Below are 27,733 nucleotides of genomic sequence, written 5' to 3'. Positions count from 1 at the left end.
CTTCAGTGTCTGTGGGAGGCCTATGACATCCCTAGGCTAATGACTGAAAACACTGAGGAAATGTTCTTTTCCAAAGAGTTATGAGTTACACATCACAAGGTAAGTATGTCAAAATCTGTGCACTTGGTGATCATCTTTTAACTTCACCCGGTCCCCTTCCATACTGACATGAGCCGTGTTGCTGAGGCAGAATTTGGAATTATGCAATAGCAGCCTGTGGTGCGTGCTTGTATTCATACAGTTACAATGTTGTCATTAAGTCTTTAAACAGTAGTGAAACAATCATCAGAAATTCATTACAATGGAATACTAACTTCCTTAGCTCCCAATTTAGGAAATGGTAATCTAATTATGTACACATAATAATTATGTTGGCTATTATTATTGCATCAAACTAGAGTATCTGAGGATTTCCTGGAAAATGGTCATTCTCAGTGCCTTAGTATGTGATCTAGTCTCCTGTGTATCCTTGACAACATGCTATGCAGTTTTGTTTATACTTTCCTCCCATATTTTGTCGTCTTTCATTCTATTACCACAAGGTCTTCAGTGTGTGAGATGAGGGGCTTTTTTGAGTGTGTTTTGGTTTTCTTCCCAGTATGTTGGCAGATTGACCAAATGCTGTGTGTTTATCCAGAGCATGCAGTGTCAATTTGCAATTGCAGTGCTGCCCCCAGCTGGTAAATGTGATGGACCTGTGATTAGATTAAATGTTCATTTAAATGCATGGCATAGTTTTAATAGATTAAAAGCACTGGGAAGTTACTGAATTACAAAATTGAAAAGGATATTGCCATTTAAATTTTTACCCACAGAGGTGAGTCAACTAACTAAAGATAAATCCCGGCAAGACTGTTAAACACAGCAAAATAAGTGGAATGTTAGCAAAGATTATATTAATGCTTCAGATTGCACATGTATGTTTATTTGTTTCCAATGTTTGCCATATTGAGTTTTTCTTAGACGTAAGAATCCTTTTGAACTTGTGATTAACATTTGTGAGAAACAGCTTTTTAAAACAGAATTTTAATGAGTTATGAAAATAAGTTCAGTTCAAGTGATTAAAAAACAAAACAAAAACCATTAACAAAGAAATTTAATATGCATGAAGATATTCACATTTCCTTTCTAAAACATGAGGGCATTCAGCAGTGGTTGTCACTGGTGCACTGTAGAGTTTTTTGTGAATAAAAGTAGTTAAATGTATGTTCACACTTACTAGTATTTGACTATTTTTGTATATAATAAATTTGTGAATAATTACATTGCAGGTTACAATGTTGTAGTAAATATTCCCAAAGGAGCAACAAACATTGATATTCGGCAGCACAGCTACTCAGGGAAACCAGAAGATGACAACTACCTTGGTAAAAGCCTCCTGTGTATAACATTAATGGATAGTTTTTGTGCTCTTCCCGGAGGTCTGCTCTAGACGTATATTGTCAGAAGTCTTACAAAGTCTTTAGAGCAAATATCTAATTTCTAATTACATTGTATCATCATTTGCCTAGGTCTCTCTGTAGGTATTAGTTTTAGGAAAAATGAGTGAGATGCTGTTATGTTTCTAATTCTTAAATGTGTGATTAAATTCATTTGTTGGAGAATAAGAATTATAGCACGTTGCATCATTTTGTCAATTTTTGACTTTGTGGCAATGTTAGTTAAAACTCCACAAGTGAACTCAGGAATAATGCAGGTATTTGTGGTTTTAAATCTTGGAAGCATACACTTTGTTTATAAATGGAGCAGTCTGACCTTCAGCAGACTTATCAGTTGTCTCACATTTCTCTTTTTCTGTCATGTCTGAGTATAAAGATCGCATGTTGATAGATTTGCAAGTGTGTGAGAGGAACAAAGAATTCACAAGCGCATTATACCAAAAATCTTGGTGGTTCTATTTCACAGTACTTATGTTATATCTGAAGGTGCCTGAGAGAATATTGGTGCATATTTTCCTTCTGTCTCTTCTTCCATTACCATCCTACTCAACAAACTTCAGCATATTCAAAGTATTTTCCTTGCCACCTGTTGCCCTGTTGTTGCACATGCATCTCACAGGACACAGAAACAGCCCTCACCCCCTCACGCTAGCTACCATTTCAAATGTAGTAATGCCTGAATAGCATGCTTTTACTAAAAACTTTATTTTTAAATTTAATTTTTAACTTATTATTATAATAAATCGGTTGTTAAATTATTATAAATGCTTAATTATTTTTACTTTAAAATTAACTTTTAAAAGCCATTTCACTAGAAGTAGCTCTAGCAAATACAAGAATGTGGGCTGTAGAATAGGCCAGAAATATAGATGATAATGGTTTTCTTCTACAGTAGCAGAACCTAACCAAATTTAAGCGATGACTGCAGTCAACCTTTCAGCAGAACAAATATTATTAAAGTTGTGTTGTTAATGCAGAGAAAATCCATGATAACTGCTCAGGTGACAGTTACTGATGGTTAGGCTTGTATTCATGTATTAAAAACAGTTTGATACAACTTTGAAGTATTACACATGGACTAAAATAAAGATAAGTGTTGATGAGAAGATATATTATTAAGAATTTTTATAGATAGAATCTTTTAATTAAATAGATGCTTTATTTTCAATATTTTATTTTACTTATAGCTTTATCTGATATTCATGGAAATTTTATCTTGAATGGGAATTTTGTTGTAAGCATGTCAAAAAGAGAAATCAATATACAAGGAGCCATTTTTGAGTACAGTGGTTCAAACAATACGATAGAACGAATTAACAGCACTGATAGAATCGAAGAAGAGCTAACCTTACAGGTGCATGTTTACTTTTTTCATAAATTTGAAAATTTGCTATATGATCATTATGTTCATAACTTTATGTTCAAATTCACTGAAAAACAGCTATCATTTTATCTCAATTAAGGTTTTGTGTGTAGGGAATTTATACAACCCTGATGTGCATTATTCATTCAATATCCCGATAGAAGACAGAACTGATCTGTTTACGTGGGATCCTTACGGACCCTGGCAAGACTGCAGCAGGATGTGCCAAGGTACTGTGATTTTTTTTTTCACCAGAACCAAAGACCTGATGGCTTTTAGGAAGAGACTAGTCTTAAGTACTCAGATTTTTCCACCCCTACTTGTAAGGAAAAAAACTCAGCACTCTCAGTAAACTTTAGGTGCACAGAGCCTTTAAGGGCAGAATGGCTTCTGATTTAGATTTGCTATTTTCAGTATTTATGCAACGCCATTCTATATTCAAAACTACATTTGCGTTCCTTTCTTTTGTAGCCATAGGAGTGGTTTATAAAAAAAAAAAAGTTGAATCAAGTCTAATGCATCCTTAGAAAGCAGTATTGTATATCTACTAATATGTATTAGGCTTCCATTATCATGTTTCCAGATGGTCACTACTGATTCGTCTAGTATCTTTTATATATATTTTTTCGTCTTTTTTGGTTATCTGCTACTTGGCCTGAAGCTATTTGAAGATATTCTTTATAAGTATTTACAATTTTGTTATTCTATAGGCCATTCCAGTGTCAAAATAAAACCGCAATATGTATGAAGTGTATATATAAAGTGTATGTACACAGAATTTTGATAGATATTTGTGTTAGCAGGTGCTAGAAATGCCTGTACTTGAGGTAGGTGATTGAGTTTCTTCTGGTTTTGAGTCAGGCTGTAGACATACTCACGTGTTAGAAAAGCAGAGCATCTGTCAACTATGATAGTTCCCACACTCCAGATCTTTTAGGTACCTTGTGATCAAATTTTCTGCTTCCTTAAAGAAAAGGATCACAACCTCTAAGTTAACACGGTGGTTTGGTAATTTGGTAATTAGCAAAGGACAGACGGGATGCATTTGGAATACTTAACCTGATGAGTAAATGGACTGTTGCACTTCTGCAGTTTTCTGGAAGTTGACATCCTCGTGAGATCACTGTAGTACAGCGGGGAGATGGCAGGGGTGACGGGAACAAGGTTGTTCTCCACCTGGAATATAGTCAGCTGCACAGAGCAGCATGTTTGTACAGAATCTGCTGTATACAAAGATTAGTGTTAATGGGGTGTCTCAGTTAAATTTCTAAATGATGAATGGAATCTATTAGTGTAAAAAGGCACTCTTATTTTAGCCCTTTATTATCTTTTTTGGTTCCTTTTCAAGGTATTCGAAGAAGAAGAATGACATGCATACGTAAAAGTGATCATGTGGTAGTGTCTGATCAAAGATGTGAACTTACACCCACTGTATCAGATGTCTTTGAGGAGTGTAATACAGAGTGTGAATTAAGGTAAAAAGAGGTTCCTAACTGATGGAGCTATTGTGGTCTTACATATTGTTGATAGATTGAAACAAAATAATTCAGATTGCTTTAACCTTTGTCCCTCCACCCCTCTCTACTTCCCTCATCCCTCCCGTCTCTCTCTCCTTTCCTCAAATATATTTGTATAATGGGTTTATACATTAGGTTTAGACCTCTGAATCTCAGTAGAACTAGTATACTTACCTAATTTTTCTTGGAAAAGTACAAAGTCTTTTGTTAGGATTGTGAATCTGTTCTACATATCCTGGCGCAAAAACTTGTATTGCTGGGCAGAATACGTATTTCACCAGAATTGTACCCATAACCGGAACTAATTTGGAACAGACCTGTGTTTTTGCACTCCAAGAAAGCCCATGCTGAAGTGTTCAGAGAATGAAGAGTTAGAATTCTAGCTTACATTTTTCAAAGTCATGTAGGAGATTAAGACAAAAGATCCTTTAAATTTAAAAATATGTTTTTAAGCCTATGAGTCAAATTCTTTTATATTGCTTTGAAAATTCCAGTCATGAGATAGATTTTACAGTTATATCTGTTCCCTAAAATGCATATCTATGTTTACATGGCAATTCCTGGTACATTCTCTGGGTGCTTTATTCACCTATAGTTTATCCTTGTAGGTGGCACAATGTTGGCAAAAGTGACTGCACATCAAAGTGTGGCCCAGGATATCGGTCTATAGAGATCCACTGCATGAAGTACTCTGTTTCAAAAGGACTCAGTGCTCCAGTGGATGATAAGTACTGTGCTGATCAGCAGAAACCACCAACCAGAGAGCCCTGCCATGGTGACTGTATGTTAACAAGTTGGCACTACACAGAATGGTCAGAGGTACAAATTCAAAAACTTGTAATTGTACCATTATAGTTCTGGTTAACATTCGTATCAAATTTTTACTTCTATATCCATTCTTTTAGTTTAAGTAACTAAGAGAAAATAATGTTTGACAAATGCAGAGTTGTAGGAGGAGCTAATACCAATCTTTATATTTCATCAACTTCCTCATATTTTTGTGAGAAACGGTAGCTAAATTGTTTGCAGCTTAGTTTTGGAAGTCAGCAGAGAAGATCTGGTGGTTAAAGGTGTGTATTTTATTTACAGTCTTAATTTAGTTCTAAGAGTATTTTGGAGAAAAGGAGTAAGTACAATTTCAGCTTTAATCTTCATTAGAGTTTTATCTTGGAACTACTAAACGAAGTGCCAAATTTATCTCACGTGAACATATTAGCAGTCTGTGGATTAAACGTAGGATACGGTTGTCTAACAATCATTAATGTCTTTTGCCTTTAAGACTGATAATGTATTTTGACCTGGTTTTATCATGTTGTGTTTCCCGTTTCATAATATTGTCTATACACCGCAGTGTTCCAGGAGCTGTGAAAGAGGTGTCAGAACCAGAGAAGCTTTTTGTATGAACAATTTGGGTCGTCATCTTCCTGACAGAGAATGCCAGGAAATTCCAAGAGTTGTAACACAGAGTTGCAATGAATTCTTATGTCCAGGCTGGTCTGTTAGTGAGTGGAGCGAGGTAATGAACCATGTAAAACTTAAGATGCCTTTGGTCCTGGTCATCAATATTAAAATAAGCTGCTTTAAGTGTTTTGGTTTTTTGTTCTGGCTATTTTGGGGCACACGATAATAAAAATTCTGAAGTCCTAGGATTTGGCTGATATACATCCCAGATGTACAAACAGCATGAGAACTTCTGAAAAACACACCTAGAATTCCTTTTTCTCTGAATTTTGTTACGTTAAAATCAGGTAGTGAAGCTACTTAAAGTAAATCTATTTACAGTAATATGCATATCTTCCTTTTTTATGAAGCAATGAGAACCATCCAGGCAACTGAAGAACAGAATTATATCCGTTTTATTATAATTATATGGGTATAAAAGAATCATGGATAGTTTAAACATTTTTTTCTGTGAAAGCTGTGATATGTGCACTCATATTTTAAACAAGTATTCTTTATTCTAATGGAAATAAATTATTTGTACATTGTTCTCGTATTTTTGTAGCTTTAGAAACTTAATAGTCATTCCTTTGTATTAGCATTTGGGTTGATGTGTACAGGATATGGAGAGTTCATAGAAGAACTACTTTTGTTGGACTGATTACATTCATAGAATATTTTTGGTGGTTTTGTGATCTTTTAAAATCCAACAGATTACTAAAAGAAAGTGAAGCCATTAATGTAGATTCATGTCTTTACAAACTGATGACTCTAATAACTTTACAGTGTCCTGTGACATGTGGCAAAGGAATGAAGCATCGTCAAGTATGGTGCCAACTTAATGATGAACAACTGAGAGATGATTTCTGTAATCCAAATGATAGACCAGACTCAATAACACCGTGTGAACTTCATGAATGTGCATCTTGGCAAGTAGGACCTTGGGGATCAGTGAGTACATAAGGATTCCTGGCTTCTTCTCTTCTAGTTCAGACTATGAGTGATCACAAAACAACACCTTTTAAACATTTTAATTGGATCTTAAGCAGTTACTTTAGTTGAATTGATTCACATGTTTGTTTGCTCCTATTGGCTATCTAACCTGTAATTTAGGAACACCCACATATAAGTTAAATGCCTAAAATAGTCATTGACCCTGAGCCTTAATATCAAAGATGCTTTTACACATGAATGTATTACATCTCCAGAATAATGAAAATGTAGATAGCAAACCATTCAGATGAATGAGACAGGTAAAAGACCAAATATTTATAGGTGTGTGGGCATATTTAAGTGGTAGCTTTAATTAAGATCATAGAAGTGTATATGCTAATAATAGCAGGCAAAAAGACTTAGTATTTTGTTGTTATGTTTTGTTTTGACCTTCAGTGGTAAAAGATCTGCTATCTCTTTATGTGAAAGTGCTGTTGAAAAATATGTTCCTGTGTGTAATGATGCTCATCTAACGTATACCAGAGTGGCTTCAAAATTCTGGAAAAAAGTGAATTAATTTGCGAAGGAAACTTTTGTCACCAAACAGATTAGAATTAATTAAAAAATAAGGTACTCAATTTCATGGGGCTTTCATAAGATCAGGTTACTCAAACCAACAGAAGTGTTGGATTATTCAGTGTTTCCTGGATGTTAGTGAGAATTCATAACTGAATAGCAGCTGATTATTTATTTTTTTAACATATAACCTGTTAGTAAAATACAGAATAAACATACCTTTGGAAATTAAGTATATTTTTAACTTAAACATTTCTTTTGTATAGAACTTTTCTCATGTAATATTTTTTCACGTTAGAGATAACCACACTGTTGTCTAACATAATGTTGAATTCCTTTTGAGTAATCTTTTAACCACAAGGTGCTGGCTTTCCATTCCTATAAGCTAAATGCAAAAATGAAATAAAAAATTAATTCAGTCCCATGATATAATTCTTCTGAATAAAAAATCACTGTGTATGGCCTTGCTAGAATAGCTTGTACAAGCAATTTACCAATCCATGTCACTGGAGCAGAGCTTTCCATTGCAGTTTTTCCACTGTACCATCTGGTAATAGCTATTCACAACCTGGGTTTTTACCAGTATTTGTGCTTGAACCACAACATTTATAGGATGGTATTTATGTCATAATATTTTCAGCCATCTAATGTTTTAGGTGCCTTCTTTGAGTGTGCTCTTGCAAACTATAGTGAGGGAGAAGACATTTAACAGCTGCAGCTGGTGATTCATTTGGAAGCTACCCCTAACTCCCTTCCCCCCCACTTCCTCTACCCCAGTTTTTATTGCTGAGCATGACATTATATAGCATGGATTGTCCCTTTGATCAGTTCAGGTCAGCTATCCTGGCTGTGTTCCCTCCCAGTCTCTTGCCCACCTCCAGCCTACTCGCTGCAGGGGGTAGGAGGGGGGGAAAAAGACAAAGCCTTTATCCTACACAAGCACTGTTCAGCAATAGCCAAAATATTGGTGTGTTATGGATGCTGTTTAAGCATCATATGGTCTGCCATGAAGAAGGTTAACACCATCCCAGTAGTCATTCCTATTCATTCTAGAGAGAGAGTTTTAAAATAGAAAATTGAATTTAAAATGAAATTTGATTATAAATAGTGCTGTTTCAAGTGTGTGAAACTATTGACTTTAACAGTGTGCTGTAACATGTGGACGCGGATACCAGATGCGTGCAGTCAAATGTGTTACTGGGACTTACAGAGTTATTTTGGATGATGACAGGGAATGTAATGCTGCTACTCGTCCTAGAGACAGCCAAGTAAGTTTGCAATCAACTGAAAGGTATTTTTTCTTTTTAGTTAAATACAAGTGTTGTCTACTGACTCTTTGAAGAAACTTGCAGGAAATGAGTTCTAAAATGAGAAAAAAAAAATAGTGAAACTATCTGCTTTTTTCCTGAACTTCAAATTTGGCCTAGGGAATTAAGTAAAAGAACAGTAATTTGGAGATTGGAGATTTGAAAATTTGGTATATGATTGAAGGGGTCCAAAGGCCTTTGATTATTTGGGGGAGGGGGGCAGCTCCAAATGTAGAATATTATAAGGAGACTGCTTGCCATGATGCTTAATAATAGCACCTAACTGGCTTGGTATTCTCTAAAATTCTGCTTGTATATAGTTTTTAAAAGAATGACATGGTTACTTGAAGAAAGCTTCAGTTGTTGGAATAATACTAATTCAAAACTGTGTAGACATGAATTATGATTCAATATGATATTAATATGGTTCTCTACCTTTTTTGCTTGTCTCAGTTTACTTACTTCATCACTTCCCTTAATTTAAATCTATCACTTTTCAGAAGAAATGTTTTTAATACAGTTAGTGGGTTTACGGTTAACTAAAAGCAATTGGTGTCTTAGGTGCTATGTATTAATATGTTGATCTGGCCACCAGATTAATACATCTCATTTATATCCAGCTAAGCTGTTAACCACATACCTCCTTGAGGGCATACTCTGCTGCTTGTCTCAAGGAGAAAAGGAAAAAAGAAGGATTCTATGGTCCAGAGTAAACCAGTCACAAGTTACCACCCCTCTGATGGCTTCTTGAATAAGATTTCAAAATATAAAAGCCAAATAATTGGTACAAATTTATTTCCACTTACATGTGAAAACACTGGGTTTGAGTATGCTTTGTATTTTGAATTGTGGTACCTGTTCGGCTGTTGACTGAAACTGGGCAATTTTGTGTTCTCAGTAGCTGAAGGTATAAAGGACAGGACAGCACAGCCAGTATCTTCACTCAGTTCTTCTGTACTGCATGTGGCTATGAAACAGGACACAGTAATGTCTATGCCCCTTGTCTCCAGCAAGTTGCCCAACACAGTTCTTTCTCAAAGTGCAAATATTATTAGCTATTACTAATACAGTTTTAATATCAAATACTTTTTTTTGCCTCTCGATTTGAAACAAAACAATTCAATGAAAAGCCTTTGAATAATGTCAGGGAAAAGTTAGAAGATGGTATTTACTTGTTTGTTAATGCTGGTTTATTGTAATGGTAGGATCTATGTCTGTGGGAGCCATTTGCTTTACATTTGGCTCTTCCAAAATGTGTATTTTGAAACCTTTTTTCTCATCCCCACAGGAATGTGAATTGCCCTCTTGTCCAGAAAATACAAAATTATGGACTACATCGCTTCCTCTAGTTCAAGTGGGGAAGGTGACCCAATGGAGATATGGATCATGGACCCCAGTATGTAATGTAATGTGGTCACATCTTGCAGAGTAGTCCTCCATTCCCTCACCCATTTTTCCATAAAGCTCTCATTAAGATATTTTTCAGACTGAAATCTGCTTGGGATAAACTTTAAAGGAATTTTAATTTTTTTTTTTTAAGAACCTGTTTCTTAAGGAGGAGATAGACACTCCCAGCAAATTCTGTGTGCTTCAAATCTAGCCAGGGAAAATGAGGAGGGGAAAAAAAACCAGGATTCTGGGAGCTGGGGTTCTGAGCAAAATAGCTTTCATATGATTGAGAGTGTGCAAGGAAGTGTTTTTCTAAAATAATTTATCAGTTTCTGAGTATGGAGAACATCTTTCATTCTAAAATGATTTAAATCTTTTATGTGAATAGCAATATTAAATAGTTTGGGTCTTTAAAGGTCTAATTTTACATAATTTGTAAAATAAGCATTATAAAAAATGGTTTCTACACAAACTTTGTTTAATGGAAGAGTATTTGATTTTGATAGTGTTGAAAATTAGTTTTACTTGACAGTGATGTGAGAATTAAAATTATCTATAAAAATGTGGGTGTGTCTGTTAATCCCTTGAGGTTCTTAACAAAGCATATAATACACTTACATCACTGCACAACTATTTAAATTAAATAGCGGTAAAGAGTGCATAGACTGAGGCTATTCAGAAACTCTTCACTAAATCCACCTTGAACTTCTCAGCTATAAAGGCATCAGAAGGGGCTCAATGGAATATTCTAATATAAAATAGAATGGCAAATGGATTGTGAATATCAGTTTTTATTATATCAGTTGATGTAAATATTGCATCATTGTGTAATAACTAAAATGTTCTGGAAGTTACTCTCTAATGTTTCCATTGTTAACGAATAAAAAAATTGCCTTTGCAACTGTATAATGATTCCGTGTTACAGTTGAAATGCTACCTGTTCAGATACGCTGAATTGCTTCACAAGAATTAAGGCCATGCAATTCAGTTCCAAGCCAATGGGAATTCTTAAGGCCTAAACCATCCAGCAGTATTTCACTTTCCTTTCTGAATGCATGGCTCTATCAGTGTGAGACAGAAATCTGGTTCTCAGCATTGAATTCTAAAGTCAAGCTGATACTAAGCTGTGTTAGTATTTTAGATGCTTGCATGATCTTGTTTTGGTCTCCTAAAGTGCGATGAGCTTGGATTGTTCTCTGACAGTGCTCTGCATCCTGTGGGAAGGGTGATCGTGCTCGCTATGTGAGTTGTAGAGATGCTTATGGAGGAATAGCAGATGAATCTTTCTGTGCTCATTTACCACGACCAGCTGAAATTTCAAGCTGCTTTACCCCATGTGGAGAGTGGCAAGTTGGAAATTGGTCCCCTGTAAGTATTAACTGTAATTTTTTTTTAATGTGTCTATTTACGTTATTGGCCAAAGTCTCTGGTTAGAAACTGGGACTTCATATTCTGTGCAAATGTGATTGAAATTGCATCCCTCAAAAAAACCAAAGTATATATTTCTTATTGTCAAAAGTAAATATAAATGTCTTTGGTTATTAATTATCAACGTTCTGTTAAAAATGTTGGGTTAATTTTTGGTCAGTGCACAGTTACGTGTGATAGTGGAATAGTAACAAGGCAAGTTATCTGTGTCAACTATCATCAACAAATCAACGAGAATTACTGTGATCCTGAAGGCCAACCTTCCAAAGAACAAGAATGTAACATGCCACCATGTCCACCAGTTTATCGTCATATTCCGAAAATACATGACCATCCAAGCCATTTTCCAGAAATAGGTTACCTTCCAATACACCATCCACAAGACAATATAAACCAGTGGAACCGTCCCTCTGTAGGAGGATATCAGTGGAGAACAGGACCCTGGGGAGCAGTAAGAATTTTTTTTAAGATACTAATTTGTTCTCTTACAGGTGTGTTGACATTTCTAGAAACGTTCTCGCAGTACAGATTTGGTCAAAAGAGAAGCACATTTATTTTAAAAAATATTATTATGAAGAATATATTAAATTCAAAATGTATTTTTTCTGCGATTTCAACTTTAAAATACTTCTACATAGTAGTAATTTTTATTTGCAAATTTCAGTTTTGAAAGTTAACATTAAAAAATAATAATTTTAAGTTGTTTTAACCAATATGTTTTACATTTTTCTGATTATGCAATGGTGATACATATGTTTACATGTTTTGGTAGTGCTCTAGTACTTGTGCAGGTGGATTTCACCGTCGAGTTGTAGTATGTCAAGATGAGGAAGGAAGAAGTGCTAGTTATTGTGATGAGGCAACAAAACCTCCAGAGTCAAGACACTGTGATTCTGGACCCTGCCCACGATGGAACTATGGGAACTGGGGAGAAGTAAGATCATTTCATTTTCAAAGGGAAACATTACTTACCACATAAGCTTAGAAATAGTAACATAATTATTTGACTGTGAATCGAACTGAACACCATTTTTTTACTTATTTAAAAAGCATGAGTTTTAACCTATTTATCTAAACTTTGTTCTTTGATCAAATCCAGAACTGCAGTGTAAATAGGAGTAGTCTAAACATACATCCAAAAGAAGTATTATGTGAGGCTGAGGATGTACAACATATAATTGAGTGTTGCTGTAGTGTCTTGAATCTTGAGACGTACAAAATTATTTTCTGTTACAAAAAGATTAACTGTATGCGGAAAAGCCCTCAGAGTAATGGCTAGTCTAAGAAAAAAATGAGCACAAGAAGTTATAAAGAAAATTTATTACATCAAATTTCATAGGTACTGACTAGAATAACTGCAAGTAGTAGTATCTATTGGGTTGTAGTTACAAATAGAAGTATGAAGATAGGATCATGCATCTAAAAGGTGTGCCTGGGATAGAGTGTTTTGATGAAACATACATTACTGGACAACGAACAGTTTCTCCATGCCATGTAATGTCATATCTTGACCACGCATTCTTGCTCAAACACTACAGAAAGAGTTAAAGCTGATTAGTTTGACATTCATTCTAACCTAACCTCTTGTGATTCCTGCCCTCTTTTCTTATTCTTGATACATCAATAACTAGAGCTGGGAAAAGAAGAAAAATTGAGTGACTTTTTTTTTATTTTTTTTTCCCCCCTCATTTTGGCCAGATCTAGCCGTTTAGTTCTCAAGGCCAGTCTAAGTGTCATGTTTTCTCTGTCCATAGCTGCAGGCTTGGGATACAGTTAATGCTGATGCTGCAGTTTTTGTCTAATTTAGAAGCCTCTGAAATACAGTAAAAAGCTATAAAATATTGGAACATGCTCACTTTTGATCAGATTGTTTTTAATAGTTCATTAGAAATGAGAATTGGTATTTTTGTCTGGTATTGCAGAATTACAGGAAAACTGAAACCCAGAAAACACATCCTATAAGTATTTTGCACTTAGTCTGTATAAGTTAGACTATGAGAGAGTGTGCCCAGTGTCTGAGTTTTCTCTTTTCTGGCAGGGAGAACTAGTTTAGGACCAATTTCCATCTTCTCATATCAAAGAGAGATATATGTGCACATTTATTCTCACAAATGGTTACTTCTCCTTGATAGAGTAGATTCTCTGTAACTGAGACTTTTTGTAGAAAATTACTTGATAAACTGTAAAAATGCAGTTTGGTAAACTTTTTGGTGAGAGAATTGTTTTTTCATTGTGTGAGATTAGACTGTAAGTCCTTATTCTTGAATCGAGTGTCCAGGGAATATGAAAATAGACATAGTAAATAATAACATGTACTGATTATTGCTATATCTTTTTGGTTTAATGGTACGTGAGGACTCTTTTAATAAAAATATTGCATATAAAATTCTGTATTTCAGTGTACTCAAACTTGTGGAGATGGAATAAAGACAAGACTGGTGATTTGTCAGCTTCCTACTGGCCAAATGTTGGGTGATCAAAACTGTGAAATTCTAGACAAGCCACCTAATATGGCACAATGTAATGTGCATTCTTGCCCTGGTGATGTTTCATGGCATCGGGGACCATGGAAATCGGTACGATAGCATTCACTAATATTTTTCGCTTTCTTGTTCTTTCTGTCACTCTATTTCCCCTTGCCTTTTAAAAATTATATTATTTTATTTGATAACAGTGAAATAATAATGCATGTGGAATATAGTCTGTGTAGTTTTATTAAGCAGTTGTTCCTGCAGTCATTGAATTAAATAGGAAACAGCCATTTACTTCAGTGGGAACAGTATTGTGCTCTGTAAAACATCATAGAGAATATTTTGAAAATTACCAGAAATCATCATAGCCAATAGCAATACCTAATAGTTTGTTCTATTTTGAAGGATTATGATTTGATCTCTGTTTAAATTTAAAAGTATATGCTGTAATTTATACTGTAGTATTATCTACATATTTATATTTGTAAAAAAAAAAAAGCTTTCATGCATAACTTTTTTCTAATAGTATATTTAAGTATAAAATAACTCACACATGTATATTACACTCTGTCATCAAACATTTTACTCCGTATTATGTGTACATTTGTGTATAAAAGTTTATATTTGTGGTTTTAAAACAGTGACTAAAGCTGTCTATGTATAATTATGTATGTAACTATAATATGTTATTGTCTACATGTCACTGTCTATTAATGTGTAAAAATGCCTACAGTAATCACCATTAATCTTTAAAATTGCTACTAGCAGATTATTAACATACTGAAGTAATCATAGCAAGCTCTACAATATAGAGTACATTATATTTCCCAAGCTGTGAATTTAACAACAATATTTATTATTGTGCTCAATTCTAAGTAGAATAATGGCAATCAAAGGAGGTTGGATCCAGTTCTGGTTCCACTGAAATAGGTTAAAAACCTGTCATTAACATCCCTGGGAGATGGGCTAGGACAACAGTTCTTTTTTTTTTTTTTTTTTTTTTTTTAATTAATAAAATTATGTAATTTGGTTCTTTGAATTAACATGGAAACATTTTTTAAAGTATTGTCCAATTTCAACTTTAAATAATGTATTAGTGTTTATATAATCTATTCTAATTTATTGCAAATAGACTTTAAAATGAAAGTTTGAATTAATAATTTACCACATTTCTTCCACTGTGCAAAACAGTTTTGGGTTTGTGTTTAACAGGCACCAGAGTATCTTATTTAGCCATTAACCAAATAATTAGTGGTGACTTGCTAATGCTTAATTAATGTATGTACTTCAGGTGCTGAGAAGACAAGCAGGGTGTTCAGCACACTGTTGCCTTTGAACTCAACATTTTCCTTTTAGACTGAAAGTTATTCACAGCCTGTTCATTCCCTGAGTGATGCAGTTTGTCCTGCATTAATAGGTTACCTGTAAGCTATTGTAACGTATTGTAAACATTACATATGGCTTAGCTTTGCAAAGATTTTCATGTTGGTTTATATCTCAATTGACATAAAAAGCTATTTTAATCCTTCAAAAACTAAGTTTAGAATGGAGTCTAGTTATCAGAGTTTGTGGCCTCCGTTTTATATAGGATTGCAAGCTCTATGGTTATTCAGTAATAGTTTTAATTTCATCACACTGTCATATGGTGTTGTGCAGAAGCAAACGTAGCAGATTCAGGAAATAAAAGCAGGCTCACATATTAAATATGAGTCACTTTTTAGTAATTTAGCTAGTTTGAATGCTATCAACACACAAACTTCAGTTAATTTTTGTTGCTGTTTAAACAGAGCAAAACTTACTCGTTGAGGATGACTATTATGAAAGAGCAGTAAAGGCTGTATTCACAGAAACACTGTTGTAGCCTCACACAAGCAGCTTTGTTTAGCCTTCGGCTATGGGTGGTTGACTAGTGATGTGATAGTTTGGCAAAAGATCATGGCTCTGCCTATCTTATGCCTTTCTGGCATACAATATGGTCTAATATAGGGGACTGTTAATGACTGGACACGCTCTGGAGGCTGAAGTCATCAAGCATGTCACATCCATACTTATTCCCTTCTTTATAAAGACAGCAAGAACCAGATAAAACACTATTTATATTTTTGATAAAAGTATTGAGTAATATTTATATGTCTGGACAGCAATGCATTACACTTTTATATCTACTAGTGAGATTCCAATGTCAAAACTGAAGTAGAAACTGAAATGTGAGACTTCCCACATGTAGTGTAACTTGCCATAATAGATTCTGCTGTCTTTTACTTCTGGCATGCATGGCACAAATGTAATACATGGAGAGGGTGAGCAGAAGGAAGGGAATTTCTGAGCAATTGCTTTACCTGGAACAAATCCTTGACCTCCTTGAATATTGGCCCTGTCTCTGGCCCAGCCAGTTCAGAAATGCTTATCAAAACTGCTTAAAAAAAAAAAAAACTTTTCCTCATTCTGATGTAGCTTTGTCTAAACCATGTCTGAACTAAAAGCTTCGCTTACAGATTATTCCAGCTTTTACATAGCCAGCTAGTTTCCTCTTGGATTTTAGATTCCAGCAGAAATAGATTCAGAAAAAGTCAAATTAGCTAAGACTAATTCAGAATCCTGAGTCAAGAACCTGATCCACCACGTAGGATTGTTCTAGTTTATCAGGTGTCAGCGTCTTTTATACTCTCTTCCATAGAAAGAGTTTGGGGCATTCTAACTTCTTCCACTAGCTATCACTATATGTTTGAGGATAGATGACTTAGCAATATGCCTTGTAAGTCCATTTCTTTCAGTTTTTGATTCATTTTATACAATGTAATTAAAATAAAACGTATCTTGTAAATGCACAATAGGGCAGTTGCAAGGAAGGCTCTGTTTATGATTTGAAGTCAGAATTCTGGTTGATGCTTTCTGCAGTTTTAGCAGCTATGGGCTGTTACACTTTATAGTTCCTGTCTATGGCTACCGGAGCTGACCGTTACAAAGCTTAAAGGCTACGCACTCCTCTGTTGCCAGCTTCTGCAGCTGTCCAAAGGGATGTGAGGCAAGTAAATCTCAAGTTCTAAAGGCTCGTACCACTCCAGGGCACTTTCTCAGAAATATTATGCATATTCAGAAGCTTTGATTCTTTGAATCTCTGAAACTTTAATTCAGTCCAGAATTTTCATATCATGATATCCAAGCCAGAAAGACGCTCTGAAGTTTTACAGGGAGGGTGGCTAGGAAACTCATCCTTTTGCCTGTAACTTGAATTAATTTGATCTGGAGGTCATTGAGAGACTCTGACAATGATCTTTTTAGAGTGTAACTTACATCTTCCACCCTCTTAGTTTTGTGCAAGTTTCTAAGGGAATTTTCTTTAGTAAGAACTGTATCATGCTCATCTTTCTTTTTTTCTGCCTTTGTATCAAAACCCAAAGGAAATGGAGTGGGTTTACACCCAGTCCGTGCATCCTGAGGGACTCTGCCTTGTTTTCAAAGAATATTGGTGTCAATTCTTAATGTAAAAGAGACTGATAAATATTATACAAATGTTCCTAAATTCAAGTGTTTCAAAGTTTGAAACATTTGATTTCAAGATTTCATTGCCTAATTGGCATGTATTACATGCCAATATACACTACCTCTTTTTTGAGATACAAAAATTACAATACAGATGTATATATTTTGATATATACATATTTATAATGTATTTATAAGTTAAATAGTACTTGAGGTAAATAAAACTGCTTATTTTAATGGAGTTGCACCACCAGTAAATTTGGCCCATATATCTTGGATATTTTTCTTCTGGACTACTCTAGTTTCATTGGTGAAGGGATTGAGGCAATGATCCAAAACTTCATGAAAGAATGAATAAATTACAAGCTAAAAAGTATGGAAACCATATGTCACACTATATAATGTCAAGAAAAATTCCATAGCATTCTGACAGCTGGCTAAGAGTACTTTGTTCTAGCATAGATTTTTATTGTATCCCTTCTTTCCACAGTGTATTAGTGGGTTTTTGTGTTTAGTCCATGCAGCAAGACTTCTGGTTTATTGTATTAATTTTCATCAGAGTGGTTCGGGTTCTTTGACCCTGATGACAAGAAGTTGTTTTTTACTTAAAGCATGAAAAGAGAGAGTATTACAAATATGCAAAGATACCATAAGGCTTTAAAAATAAACCGTAATTACTGGATTTAACAATTTTGTGCTAGAAGAGTTGTAGAATAATCTATCTTAATTGAGTTCAAAAATGCTGCTTTGTTACTTTCAGTACTAAACTTTTTCTTCCTTTGAACAGCATTTCCCATATCCACATGCTTTGGTATTCTTAGCCAAACTATCATCTGTTACCTGACAAAAAGTTATGTGGGAATATAATCAAATCAACTGTTAGTTGGATCAGTGGTGATGTTTAGGTACAACAAATCTTCAGATATGTAGTGCAGATACGTATACAATCTTGCAAAGCTTTCATGTATAGCACCAATGTAAGGTAGCTATACTAGAGAATAAAGTATTATTTTTAGCAGTACTTATGTCGTGGTTTAATCTCAGTCAGCAACTAAGCACCACGCAGCCACTCGCTCACTCCCCCCCCACCCGGTGGGATGGGGGAGAGAATTGGAAGAGCACAAGTGAGAAACTCATGGGTTGAGATAAAAACAGTTTAATTGAAATAATATGATAATAATATGATGATGATAATAATAATAAACAAAGCAAGTGATGCACAGTACAATTGCTCACCACCCGCCGACCGATGCCCAGCCAGTCCCCGAGCAGCGGCCCCCCCGGCCAGCTTTCCCCAGTCTATGTACTGAGCATGATGGCACATGGTATGGAATGTCCCTTTGGGCAGTTTGGCTGTGCCCCCTCCCAGCTTCTTGTGCACCTCCAGCCTTCTCAGTCGGTAGAGCATGGGAAGCTGAAAAGTCCTTGGCTAGTGTAAGCATTACCTAGCAACAACTAAAACACCGGTGTGTTATCAACTTTGTTCTCATCCTAAATCCAAAACACTGTACCAGCTACTAGAAAGGAAATTAACTCTATCCCTGCTGAAACCAGGACAACTTAGCTGGGAAATAATTTGACACACAGTAGCAAGTTAGGAGATTTCCAGTGCCAAAGCCCTGGCCTGGTACCTGGGCAAAATGTGTAGTGTGAACATATGTTTTGTTTTACTCTTCCTTCTGCAGTTCAACAGGTGATAACTCTTTTACTCATCTAGTATGCTTTTCTTAATGGAGGCTTTTTATGGTGCCTTCAAGGATTGTATTTGACTACTATGTGAAGCTTCCCCTTTTTTATCTCAGTTTCTTTTAAGATTTTGGTATTTATCTCTTGGTTAAATGGTCATATCTTCCTTTCTAGTCTCTTTTTCTATGCCTCCTAGGTTGTTGCTGCACAATAGAAAACAAAGTGTAAGTTTCTCAAAATTCCTGATACATATATGCTTTTACTGTGTTGTGTACCTTTCTTTTTATATATTTTCTTAAAGGTTTTATGGAGTGTGAGGAAGAATTATACTGGAAGAATAAAATAGGCTATTCATAAATGGGAAGACAATACCTTCCAGCTTCATATAGTGAGGAAAGTTTGTTTGCATTTTTGGGTGACAAGAATTTTGATATTTTTAGGAGTTTGATTTTATTTTTGGTCCCCCATAGTTTTTTCAGTGCTTACCAAACCCCTTGGAGAGCCAGGTAGCCAAACAGCAAGGTTCCTGCTTAGGCAGTTGGTGGTAGCAGATGATGTTACCTTGGAAGCTTTATATTTCATTAGGACTTTCATTCTTGTATGAGTGTGGCTAGCAACCTAAATTTTATCAGACATTTTAACCAGGTATGTCATAACTTGAAATATGTTTGCTTCTTATCCTTTCTCATTCCTTTAGAAAGAATACATAGCTGGATTACTGAATCCAGATTGTAACTGAGTGTTACCTAGAGGTTGTTGTGGTAGTCTATTATCAGTAAATCTTCACAGCACATTTGAAACCATATAGCTTACTGTGTGCATGTCTTGTCTGAGCAGATGCAGCGCAGAAAGCTGCTGTAACTTGAAGGTAGTAAGTATTACCACAAAAGCAAACAGTTACACCTTTGCTCTTGCCTCCTTTACCTAAAGCAATAAGTCTTTCTGAGGTGTTCTAGTTTCCTCATCTGAACAGTTTCACATATAGTCATTGTACAGCTTTGTTGCTAAGCACTACCAGTTACGGTTCAGAGCATAGCGAAGTTAAGGTCTATCTTGAGGTTTTTATTTTCTGTTAGGTTTTCTTGAAAACATCTACATTTGGAATTTTATCATCCTAATGGAAGAGGATTTATACTCTCTAGTGTGAGTTAATTGTAGTGCACTCATTAGCACTTTGTTTTCTTACATTTGTTTTCTTAGTATGTTGGGCTTCATGCTCTTACTTCACCTTTATATTGTGAGCTGAGGTTATGATACATCCAGTTCTTTTCAAAGTTAATACTTATGAAGAGTTTGTCCTAAAATTTTGCCATATACCAGTTGTGAAGTCAGATAATAACTGTAGAGTTCTTCTTTTAATTACTTTAAAGTTTTTAAAGGTACTTTCTGTAATTAAAGGGACCTTAGATTAAAAGTGGACAGACACAACTTTCCCAAGAACAGTACTTGTGCAGAGTGCTTTTACGCTGTTCTAACACTATTTAAAGAACAAAACACTGACAAGAAACTAGTCATGTCAATTGTACTTTATTGTTAGTCAAGAAATTGAGTATCACAGACAAGTGTTTCACTAAAAAGAAGTCCCACAAAACTACAGTTTAAGAATGTTAGTTTTTCTGAGTTCTTTGGGAACGGACTAAATCTGATTGTGCTGAGGTATCTTTATGGTCAGTGATACAGGCAAGATTTGACCATTACAGAAGATAATTATATTTTGTTTGTCTGAAATGTTGATAAAGTAAAGATTCCCCCCCCCCCCCTTAGGATTTTTTTGTCATTTAATAGGTATTACTTGTGATTTCAGAGAAAATAAGCATAAAAAGAGTGGATCAGCTCATCTTCTAAGTTACCTTTAAGTGTCAGAAATATCTTACTGCTATTACTTACTGCTCTTCGGACACATAATGTAATATTCTTTAAAGTGGCTGATTTCCTAGTTCATCAGTTTTCTTTTTAGTTGCTCCAGAATAATTTCAGTGTAATTCTGTCTTTGCACTAGTGGAAGAAATCTATTATTACTTTTAATGAATATAAATTTAATTTTAAGAATGGACATCCCAGTCCCCTTCCAGTGTTGTTGCTGCCAGGCATCCCATTGACTTCTGCAGTAGCAGAAGCAGCCCAAACTTGCATAAGTAAAATATTTATTTGTTTTCATTTTAATGCAAAAAATCTTGCTATGTATGATAAGTGCCTTCATTCACTTTTTCTAATGTGTAAAAAGTATTTATATCTTTAAAGATAATCTTTTATATTAAAAGGGAATTCAGAATCAGTGAACTTGGTTTTCAAAACCAGCTTCAGTCTTTTACCTCTACTTCTGCTGCTGCCTAATGTCGAACTTCAAAATACCTCATTACCAATACAGCACATTTATTTAATATTCCACTGGCTGAAATCTTAATGTTAGCATATGCTATTCATTTTTTAAAACTTTGGAAATGGGGGGTGCCTTTTTAGAGATAACTGATAACATATGTCACTACCCAAATAATGTCATAAACCAGACTTGGGATAGTGGATTTCATTTAGGGTAATTCTGATAAAAATGAAAGAAAATACGTGTTTCCAAAATTCAAAAACAAATATTTGTGTACTGTTCATCAAGTTTAGAGGAAATTTCTCCATTTTGGTGCTATGTTGCCTGTATAGCTTGAAATAATAAATAAGTTATAATGTATGTGTGATAATTTAATTTAATGACTATGACTTGTGTCTGTGAAATACAGTTGCATTTTAACCCCTCTTTTTTATGCATGTTGTGTGGCTTTGTGTTTATATTTAATGTGTCCTTTATTAAGGAATGCTAATGTTTAAAGTCCTTTAAAAAATTTTTAAAGGGGGGGGGGGGGGAGATGGGAACTAACTACTTTTGCCAAAAGTGAGGTTTTTTACCATTGAGTAATCTGTGTGTTGCAACGAACTTCATGTGATATTTTAGTGGCATAGTTTTCATGAAGGGAAGCTCATGAACAGAAAAAAAATATATATATATAAACATGTTACTGATAAAAGCAGCAATTGATGCCATTAGACAACTGGACTTGACACATGATCTTGGATGATAAATCTTAAAGATATTAGCTGTTGAACCTTTTGCTGGAGCTGTAATTTTATGTTCCAGTCCTGCTCCCACTTAGTCAGTTACAAAAGACATAGAAAACTGAGGATTGTAACATAATGCTGAACTCTTAATCTCAAAGGCATAACATAATTTTTTACATTTTACATTCCTAAAACACTTCTGCATGAGGAGGTTTGCAGAACTTTCAGACCCTCCATTTAGAAAGAGGACAAGTAAGAGGGGATCAAAGTCGAAGTAAAAAAAGAAAAACCAAACAAAATGGAACACCAAAATATCATGGAAGGGGAAAAAAAGCAGGTGGTCCTTAATACCATTCCTAAATGGCTAAATACATACAGCCATTTAATGAGAATGAAAGGAATGTGAAGCTACTGATGTATTTATTTCTTTTTTGCAGAGTTAGAACTTTCAGAAAAGCTGAAGGGTTATGGGTGGTCAGATGCGTGTGAAAACCATTCTGAGCTGCCTGTATATATGTGGCAATTTTGAAAACCCCAGTCACAACTCATAAATATTGGTTCAAAGTGGTTTTGAGACCCAAATTTAAAAGTTATTAAACATATATTAAAGTATTAGCAATGGTTAATACACAAATATTTTGGTTACCTGGCATGGGTTAGGAAAAGAACAAAATGTTCTGTAGTTCTCTATTATGGGTGTTCCTAGTCCTTTCTTTGAAAACTGGTAACTGTGGGAGACGGGCGACTCCACTAAGACAGACCGCTATATTGATCAGTATATGTTCTAGCATGCATCTATCTATGGCCCTTTCACTTCAGTGAGAGCAGGATTGGGCACTTAGATTTCCTGCTGAATCAGTCCTTCAGAAGCTTGCATGCATGCTCATATTTATGCACATGACTGTAATGTTGGAAAGATTGATCTGTAAGTAAATTGAAAATACACAGAAGAGTGGCTTAGGTCAAAAACAAACTGGAATTCAACATGTGAAGGTAGGTAAAATGTTGTATTTCTTATTATCTAAAATATAAACACATTTTCATGCCCAATTAATATTTAAAATAATGTGTTATTTTTCTTAATTCTTTAGCTGATATTTAGTTAAGTGCCATAGAAAGAGTTATATTTTTGTACGCTTCTAAGAAGTCTGAAAAATTTGACAATACTGTATCATTCCAGTATATTGCTTTGTATTTCCAGTTTTCTTTAAAGTTCAAATACAAAACCTTAGTTTTTAATCAAATGAAAAAAGTGAAGTGATACTTTTTATAGAGCAGACAGACACACAGAGCTCATATATCTGTTATTCCTTTAATTTCTGAGCTACTGTTTTGCTGCCGCTAACATGATAAAAATGATAAATTAGAGATTGCAGAAGATTGTTTCTTCTGCTTATGTTTAGGTTTTTGCAAAATCAGCTAAAACTAATTGGTCTACCATTGTAAGACTGTATTATCTCTAGTTACTTTTGTAATTGGTTAATTGAAAGGACCCTATCTCTGAAAATAAAAAAAGAATAATCCATAAAATGACGTTCTAAATGGTGAAAAATATATAAACAAATGCTTTTTTCTGTGCAAACCCCTTTGTGCAAATGTAGCTTCTACACCAGAGATCCTCCATCATGTTAAAAATATGGTCCAACTTTTATTGTGAAGACCTATGAATAAAATGTCACTCTCAAGGGGTGAACATTACTTTTCAGTGAGAATGCAGATTATGTCATTCCCATGCATTTGTTCAGTTTTCCTGAGCTTCACAAGAGGCAGAAGGCTGTCCTCCCTGTGATGCAGTCTGTTAAATTGTGTTTCGTTGTTGGAAGCAACAATGGGTTCACTTTGGGTTGCTGTTTGCTTTTAGTGGAGCTTTGTGAACACAACTGCTGGATGGACACAGATACATCTGCTGTTCTCCAGTTGGGAAATGTGTCAGGAAATTTATCCATTTATTGGAAACAGGAAAAAAAACCCCAGCATTTCTTTTGCTCACACTGAATTTCCCCGAGGTCTCCTATCTCCATTTCTGCTGCCCGTCTTTCTTGATGCTTGCACTTTACTCACTGTTTGTCTCCAGTGCTGCTGCCTTCATGTAATTGCTTAAAGGTGTTACTAGTGTTATATGACTGTGGAATAAAGATGAGACGTGAAGTCTGGCCAAGTCAGCAACTTGACATCTGCAGTGGTGTAATGGTAAAAGTGCCTGTACCAAATACTTTCTAGGAGGTATCAAAGGCAATGAGCAGGATTGCTGTTCAGTCTTGTAAATTTGATACAAATTTATACTTGTAGATTAAGATTTTCAGAAAGACCTAGTGAGGGTCTAGCTCTGTTCCTGTTTGCCACTGATTTCAGAAGGAGAGGTAAGGCAGAATTGTCTGTTGGGGTTGGTTTGTGTTTTTGGTTTTTTTAATTTACCACTGTTCCTGTGTTTTTAATTGTGATTTGCCTCAGCCATCTGTCTGTTGTATATATCATTCAACTGAAAGATAAGAGTTAGGTACACGTACCAGGTATGTTGTTTCAGGAATGCTGTCTGAGCAATGTAGTTTATCAGTTTCCTCCCTCCCAGCAATTAATAAGCTGACCATACTTCTCATTGTTTTAATATATACTGTCATTAATTACAGTGATAATGTTGCTTGAATGAGGGCTGATGGTGAAGTTCTTAGCAGAGGTACATGCAGACTCTTCAGTGACACTTAAGACCTGCACATGAGGTAGCAGAGCCTGCCAAATGGCTGCTGAAAGGAGGCAGAAATACCTATGGTTTTTCTGATTCTCAGGTGGTAACCAGATGCAATGGATTCAAATCAAGAGCAACTAAGGCAGGAAGAATAACTATACAATTCAATTTTTTATTGTAATTGAGAGATGAAATAGAACCTATAAAGGAAGTGTTAAATGAGATACCAAATGTGATATGTCATTACTGTTGAAGGAGAACATATTAATCATTAACTCATGAAATTGTGATTATTACTTTTAAATTTTCAAAAATACCAAGCAGACATTAACAGAAATACAAAATATCTTAAATTAGCACGTGGCTTGTTTTTGCATCTCACTGATGCTGTCATGTAGCAGTGTTAGCATGCCTGCCACTGGTAGATGGTTCTCTGTTGGGTTAACTCTTGTGTCTAATAGTGAGCTCTTCTTCCAGAGAAGCTGAAACCTGAAAGAAAGAAACCTGAAAGAAATATCTGGGGGACAGGTCATGACAACTGAGTCTGATTTTGGACTTTGACTCAACTATTCATGTTTGAGTCCAATAATGTTATGATATTAATTTTCTGTGAAGAATTTCCCTCTTTTTCTAGCCTTTCTTGTATTTTTGCCACTGTTCTGCTCATTTTGTTTTATTTTCCTCCTCTTCCACTGTGCCACACAACCTTCCATCAACACCCACACTAATATCTCCATAATCTGTGTGAAATGGCTTTGCCACAACATGGAATACAACATAATTGTTCTCTGATGCCTTGGATTATACTCTTACAGAAAATGGGAAGATGGTAGTCTCCTCCCTGTATGCCATGTTGACTTATTCTTGTCCAAATTTGAGACAAATTTGGTTCCTTGTTATGAAACTTAGACTTGAATATTGCTTGAGCTGAGATTTTCCTTTCTGAATTATGCAATTAGTATTTTTTAGGCTTTACAGTGAACTTTTATGAAAGGCTTTTGTTTTATTTATCAGTTCTCAGTCCACCTAAAGCTTGAGATTTTTACCTGGCATCAGGAATTTTCACTCTTTATAGCAGCAGAGTACTGGAGTCACCTCCAAACAAGTCAGACAATTTTTCTTTTGAAAGAAAAAGGATAGAACTTTGTCTAGAAACAAAACCTTGTCTCTTGTAAGTTGTAAATTAATTTATTTCTTAAAATGAGTAATAAGACTTTTAAAATTTTAGAAAAAAATAGAAAATGCAGGAAAAGTAGTTGCATAATATGTAAAGTATGATCAGTCATTTACAGGAAAAAGTTTCTGAAAGTTTCTTTAACGAGGATACCTGAAGTAGCACCTGTGAAATACGGTTCTTTGGGCACTGAATTATTATCTGAGCATGCCCTTGAAAAGGACTTGAATATAACTGAATATCCACCAGGATCTAAAGATACAGGTAGTGTAAAAGCCAAATCCTACAATTGCTAAAATAATGTTGCAGCTGTTTTGGCAGTTCTACTGTTCTTGTGTTACTGTAATAGCTAAAAGCTTGTTTGAAGATCTAATTGTGCTGTGTGCTAGGTACGTAAAACGAAGATTGGTGACTGGAAAAGCTTACAGTCTCGTGATGAGATGTATGTAGACAGATTGGGAATACGTGGCATAGAGAAGCCTGGCTGAGTATCACGGTAGGTGGGGAGCTGAGCATGGTAACAGCCTGTTTTTCAAATGCTCTGTAGTTGGCATCAAAAAGGATTCCAGGCTTCAGGCAGTGATGAGCAGAACGGTGGTGTTCATCGTGAGGGGGAAAGACATGACAGGGTTTTCAAGGGAGGACTTGGTCATCTGTTTTAGTTGTGCTAAGCTTGGGGTAATGGATAGTGCTTTGAGATGTCAGAGAGATAGGCCAATTTGAGACTTACTCACAAATCTAACTAGAATGAATAAATGAAATTCTGTGAATGTGATCATTAAGTGGAATTTCAAGAGTTCTAGCTTTGATTTTTCCAACAGCTGTAAAGAGTATGGTTGTTCATCTGCCATCCAGGCAGATTGCTGCCATCCAGACAGATTGCTGTTTTGCTGAGAGGTTTCCCTCATTAAGGCTACTGCCAGATGCACAGGACAAAAAAATTCAGACCGTGTGGTGGCAACTTTAAATATTGTCAAATTCCTCTGTAACATCATCAGTAGAGTTTGACTTTTGCAGACATTAAATCATCTTACCTTCAAGGTCTGTCCTGATGGTTCTGACTTTAATATAATGGAAGGGTTTGTTTGGGTTGTGTTTGTTTTAATCAGGATGTCTTTTTTTAAGAAGAATACTTTAACACTTTCCTAGTAGATGCTGTATATATCCTCTCATAGCAGTTTTACCTTCCTATTATCCACATCAATCCTAAAATACGTCTTTAATCCTCTTTATTCCTTCTTCATTCCTACTTTATGTATGTATGTATAAGCGGTTTCTCATTTATGACCACCTATTAAATAGATATGCTTCAGCACGCTTGGAAAATAATTATTCGGGAGTTTTCTGTTATCCTTGAGGTGAAAGTTGAAACAAAATTATTATCTTAAAAAGAATCCGACAAAGGCTGCCTTTTTATGGAGCACAGAGTACTCAGTCCTGTCAGAAGAGGCATGGCTATGGACAGTGAACAGGTTAGATGACCTCAAAGGAGTCGCTGCTGTCTCTCACTGTTCTCAGCTGCCACATGCAGACTAGCTGTTAGGTCGTACTTCAGTGCACTCCAGAGTCTCCTACACCCACACTGGGATCGGTTTGGAGAGCACTGGTGTTCACATCCACGATACGTACCTGGAAGCCCTGGAAACCAACATATGAATGGTGGAAACTTGGTGTGTGCCTGGTTCACACCCTGTTATGCAGCCAGAGTATGTAGCCAGACCAAAAATGGGGAAGTGCTTCTTGGGCTGACCTTAGAGAAAATGATTACTGCCTCCTTTTGTTGCTGAGAGGAGTGAAGT

The 27,733-nt window shown here is 35.4% G+C and overlaps 2 protein-coding genes across 6 annotated transcripts in view; one reads left to right on the top strand and one right to left on the bottom strand.

Moving 5' to 3' along the window:
• The window catches only part of IRAK4 (interleukin 1 receptor associated kinase 4), a 335,362-nt gene that overhangs the window by 138,926 nt on the left and 168,703 nt on the right, over window positions 1-27,733 (bottom strand). The gene's annotated exons all lie outside the window — the stretch shown is intronic.
• Window positions 1-27,733, top strand: part of ADAMTS20 (ADAM metallopeptidase with thrombospondin type 1 motif 20) — a 101,772-nt gene that overhangs the window by 51,385 nt on the left and 22,654 nt on the right. For 4 of the 5 annotated variants that reach the window (XM_076331527.1, XM_076331536.1, XM_076331518.1 and 1 more), the window contains exons 16-28: window positions 1,272-1,367; window positions 2,627-2,793; window positions 2,903-3,032; window positions 4,151-4,277; window positions 4,928-5,138; window positions 5,671-5,835; window positions 6,546-6,710; window positions 8,414-8,536; window positions 9,864-9,971; window positions 11,168-11,332; window positions 11,553-11,843; window positions 12,165-12,326; window positions 13,792-13,968. In XM_076331527.1, coding sequence (XP_076187642.1) covers window positions 1,272-1,367; window positions 2,627-2,793; window positions 2,903-3,032; window positions 4,151-4,277; window positions 4,928-5,138; window positions 5,671-5,835; window positions 6,546-6,710; window positions 8,414-8,536; window positions 9,864-9,971; window positions 11,168-11,332; window positions 11,553-11,843; window positions 12,165-12,326; window positions 13,792-13,968 — 2,087 coding nt within the window. The remainder of the gene's footprint in view (window positions 1-1,271; window positions 1,368-2,626; window positions 2,794-2,902; window positions 3,033-4,150; window positions 4,278-4,927; window positions 5,139-5,670; window positions 5,836-6,545; window positions 6,711-8,413; window positions 8,537-9,863; window positions 9,972-11,167; window positions 11,333-11,552; window positions 11,844-12,164; window positions 12,327-13,791; window positions 13,969-27,733) is intronic. The other variant, XM_076331556.1, reaches the window with a different exon arrangement.

Source organism: Aptenodytes patagonicus, chromosome 1 (assembly GCF_965638725.1).
Source record: "Aptenodytes patagonicus chromosome 1, bAptPat1.pri.cur, whole genome shotgun sequence".
Classification (NCBI taxonomy): domain Eukaryota; kingdom Metazoa; phylum Chordata; class Aves; order Sphenisciformes; family Spheniscidae; genus Aptenodytes; species Aptenodytes patagonicus.
Note: the sequence above shows the minus strand (reverse complement) of the source record. Positions and strands in the feature narration are given on the sequence as shown.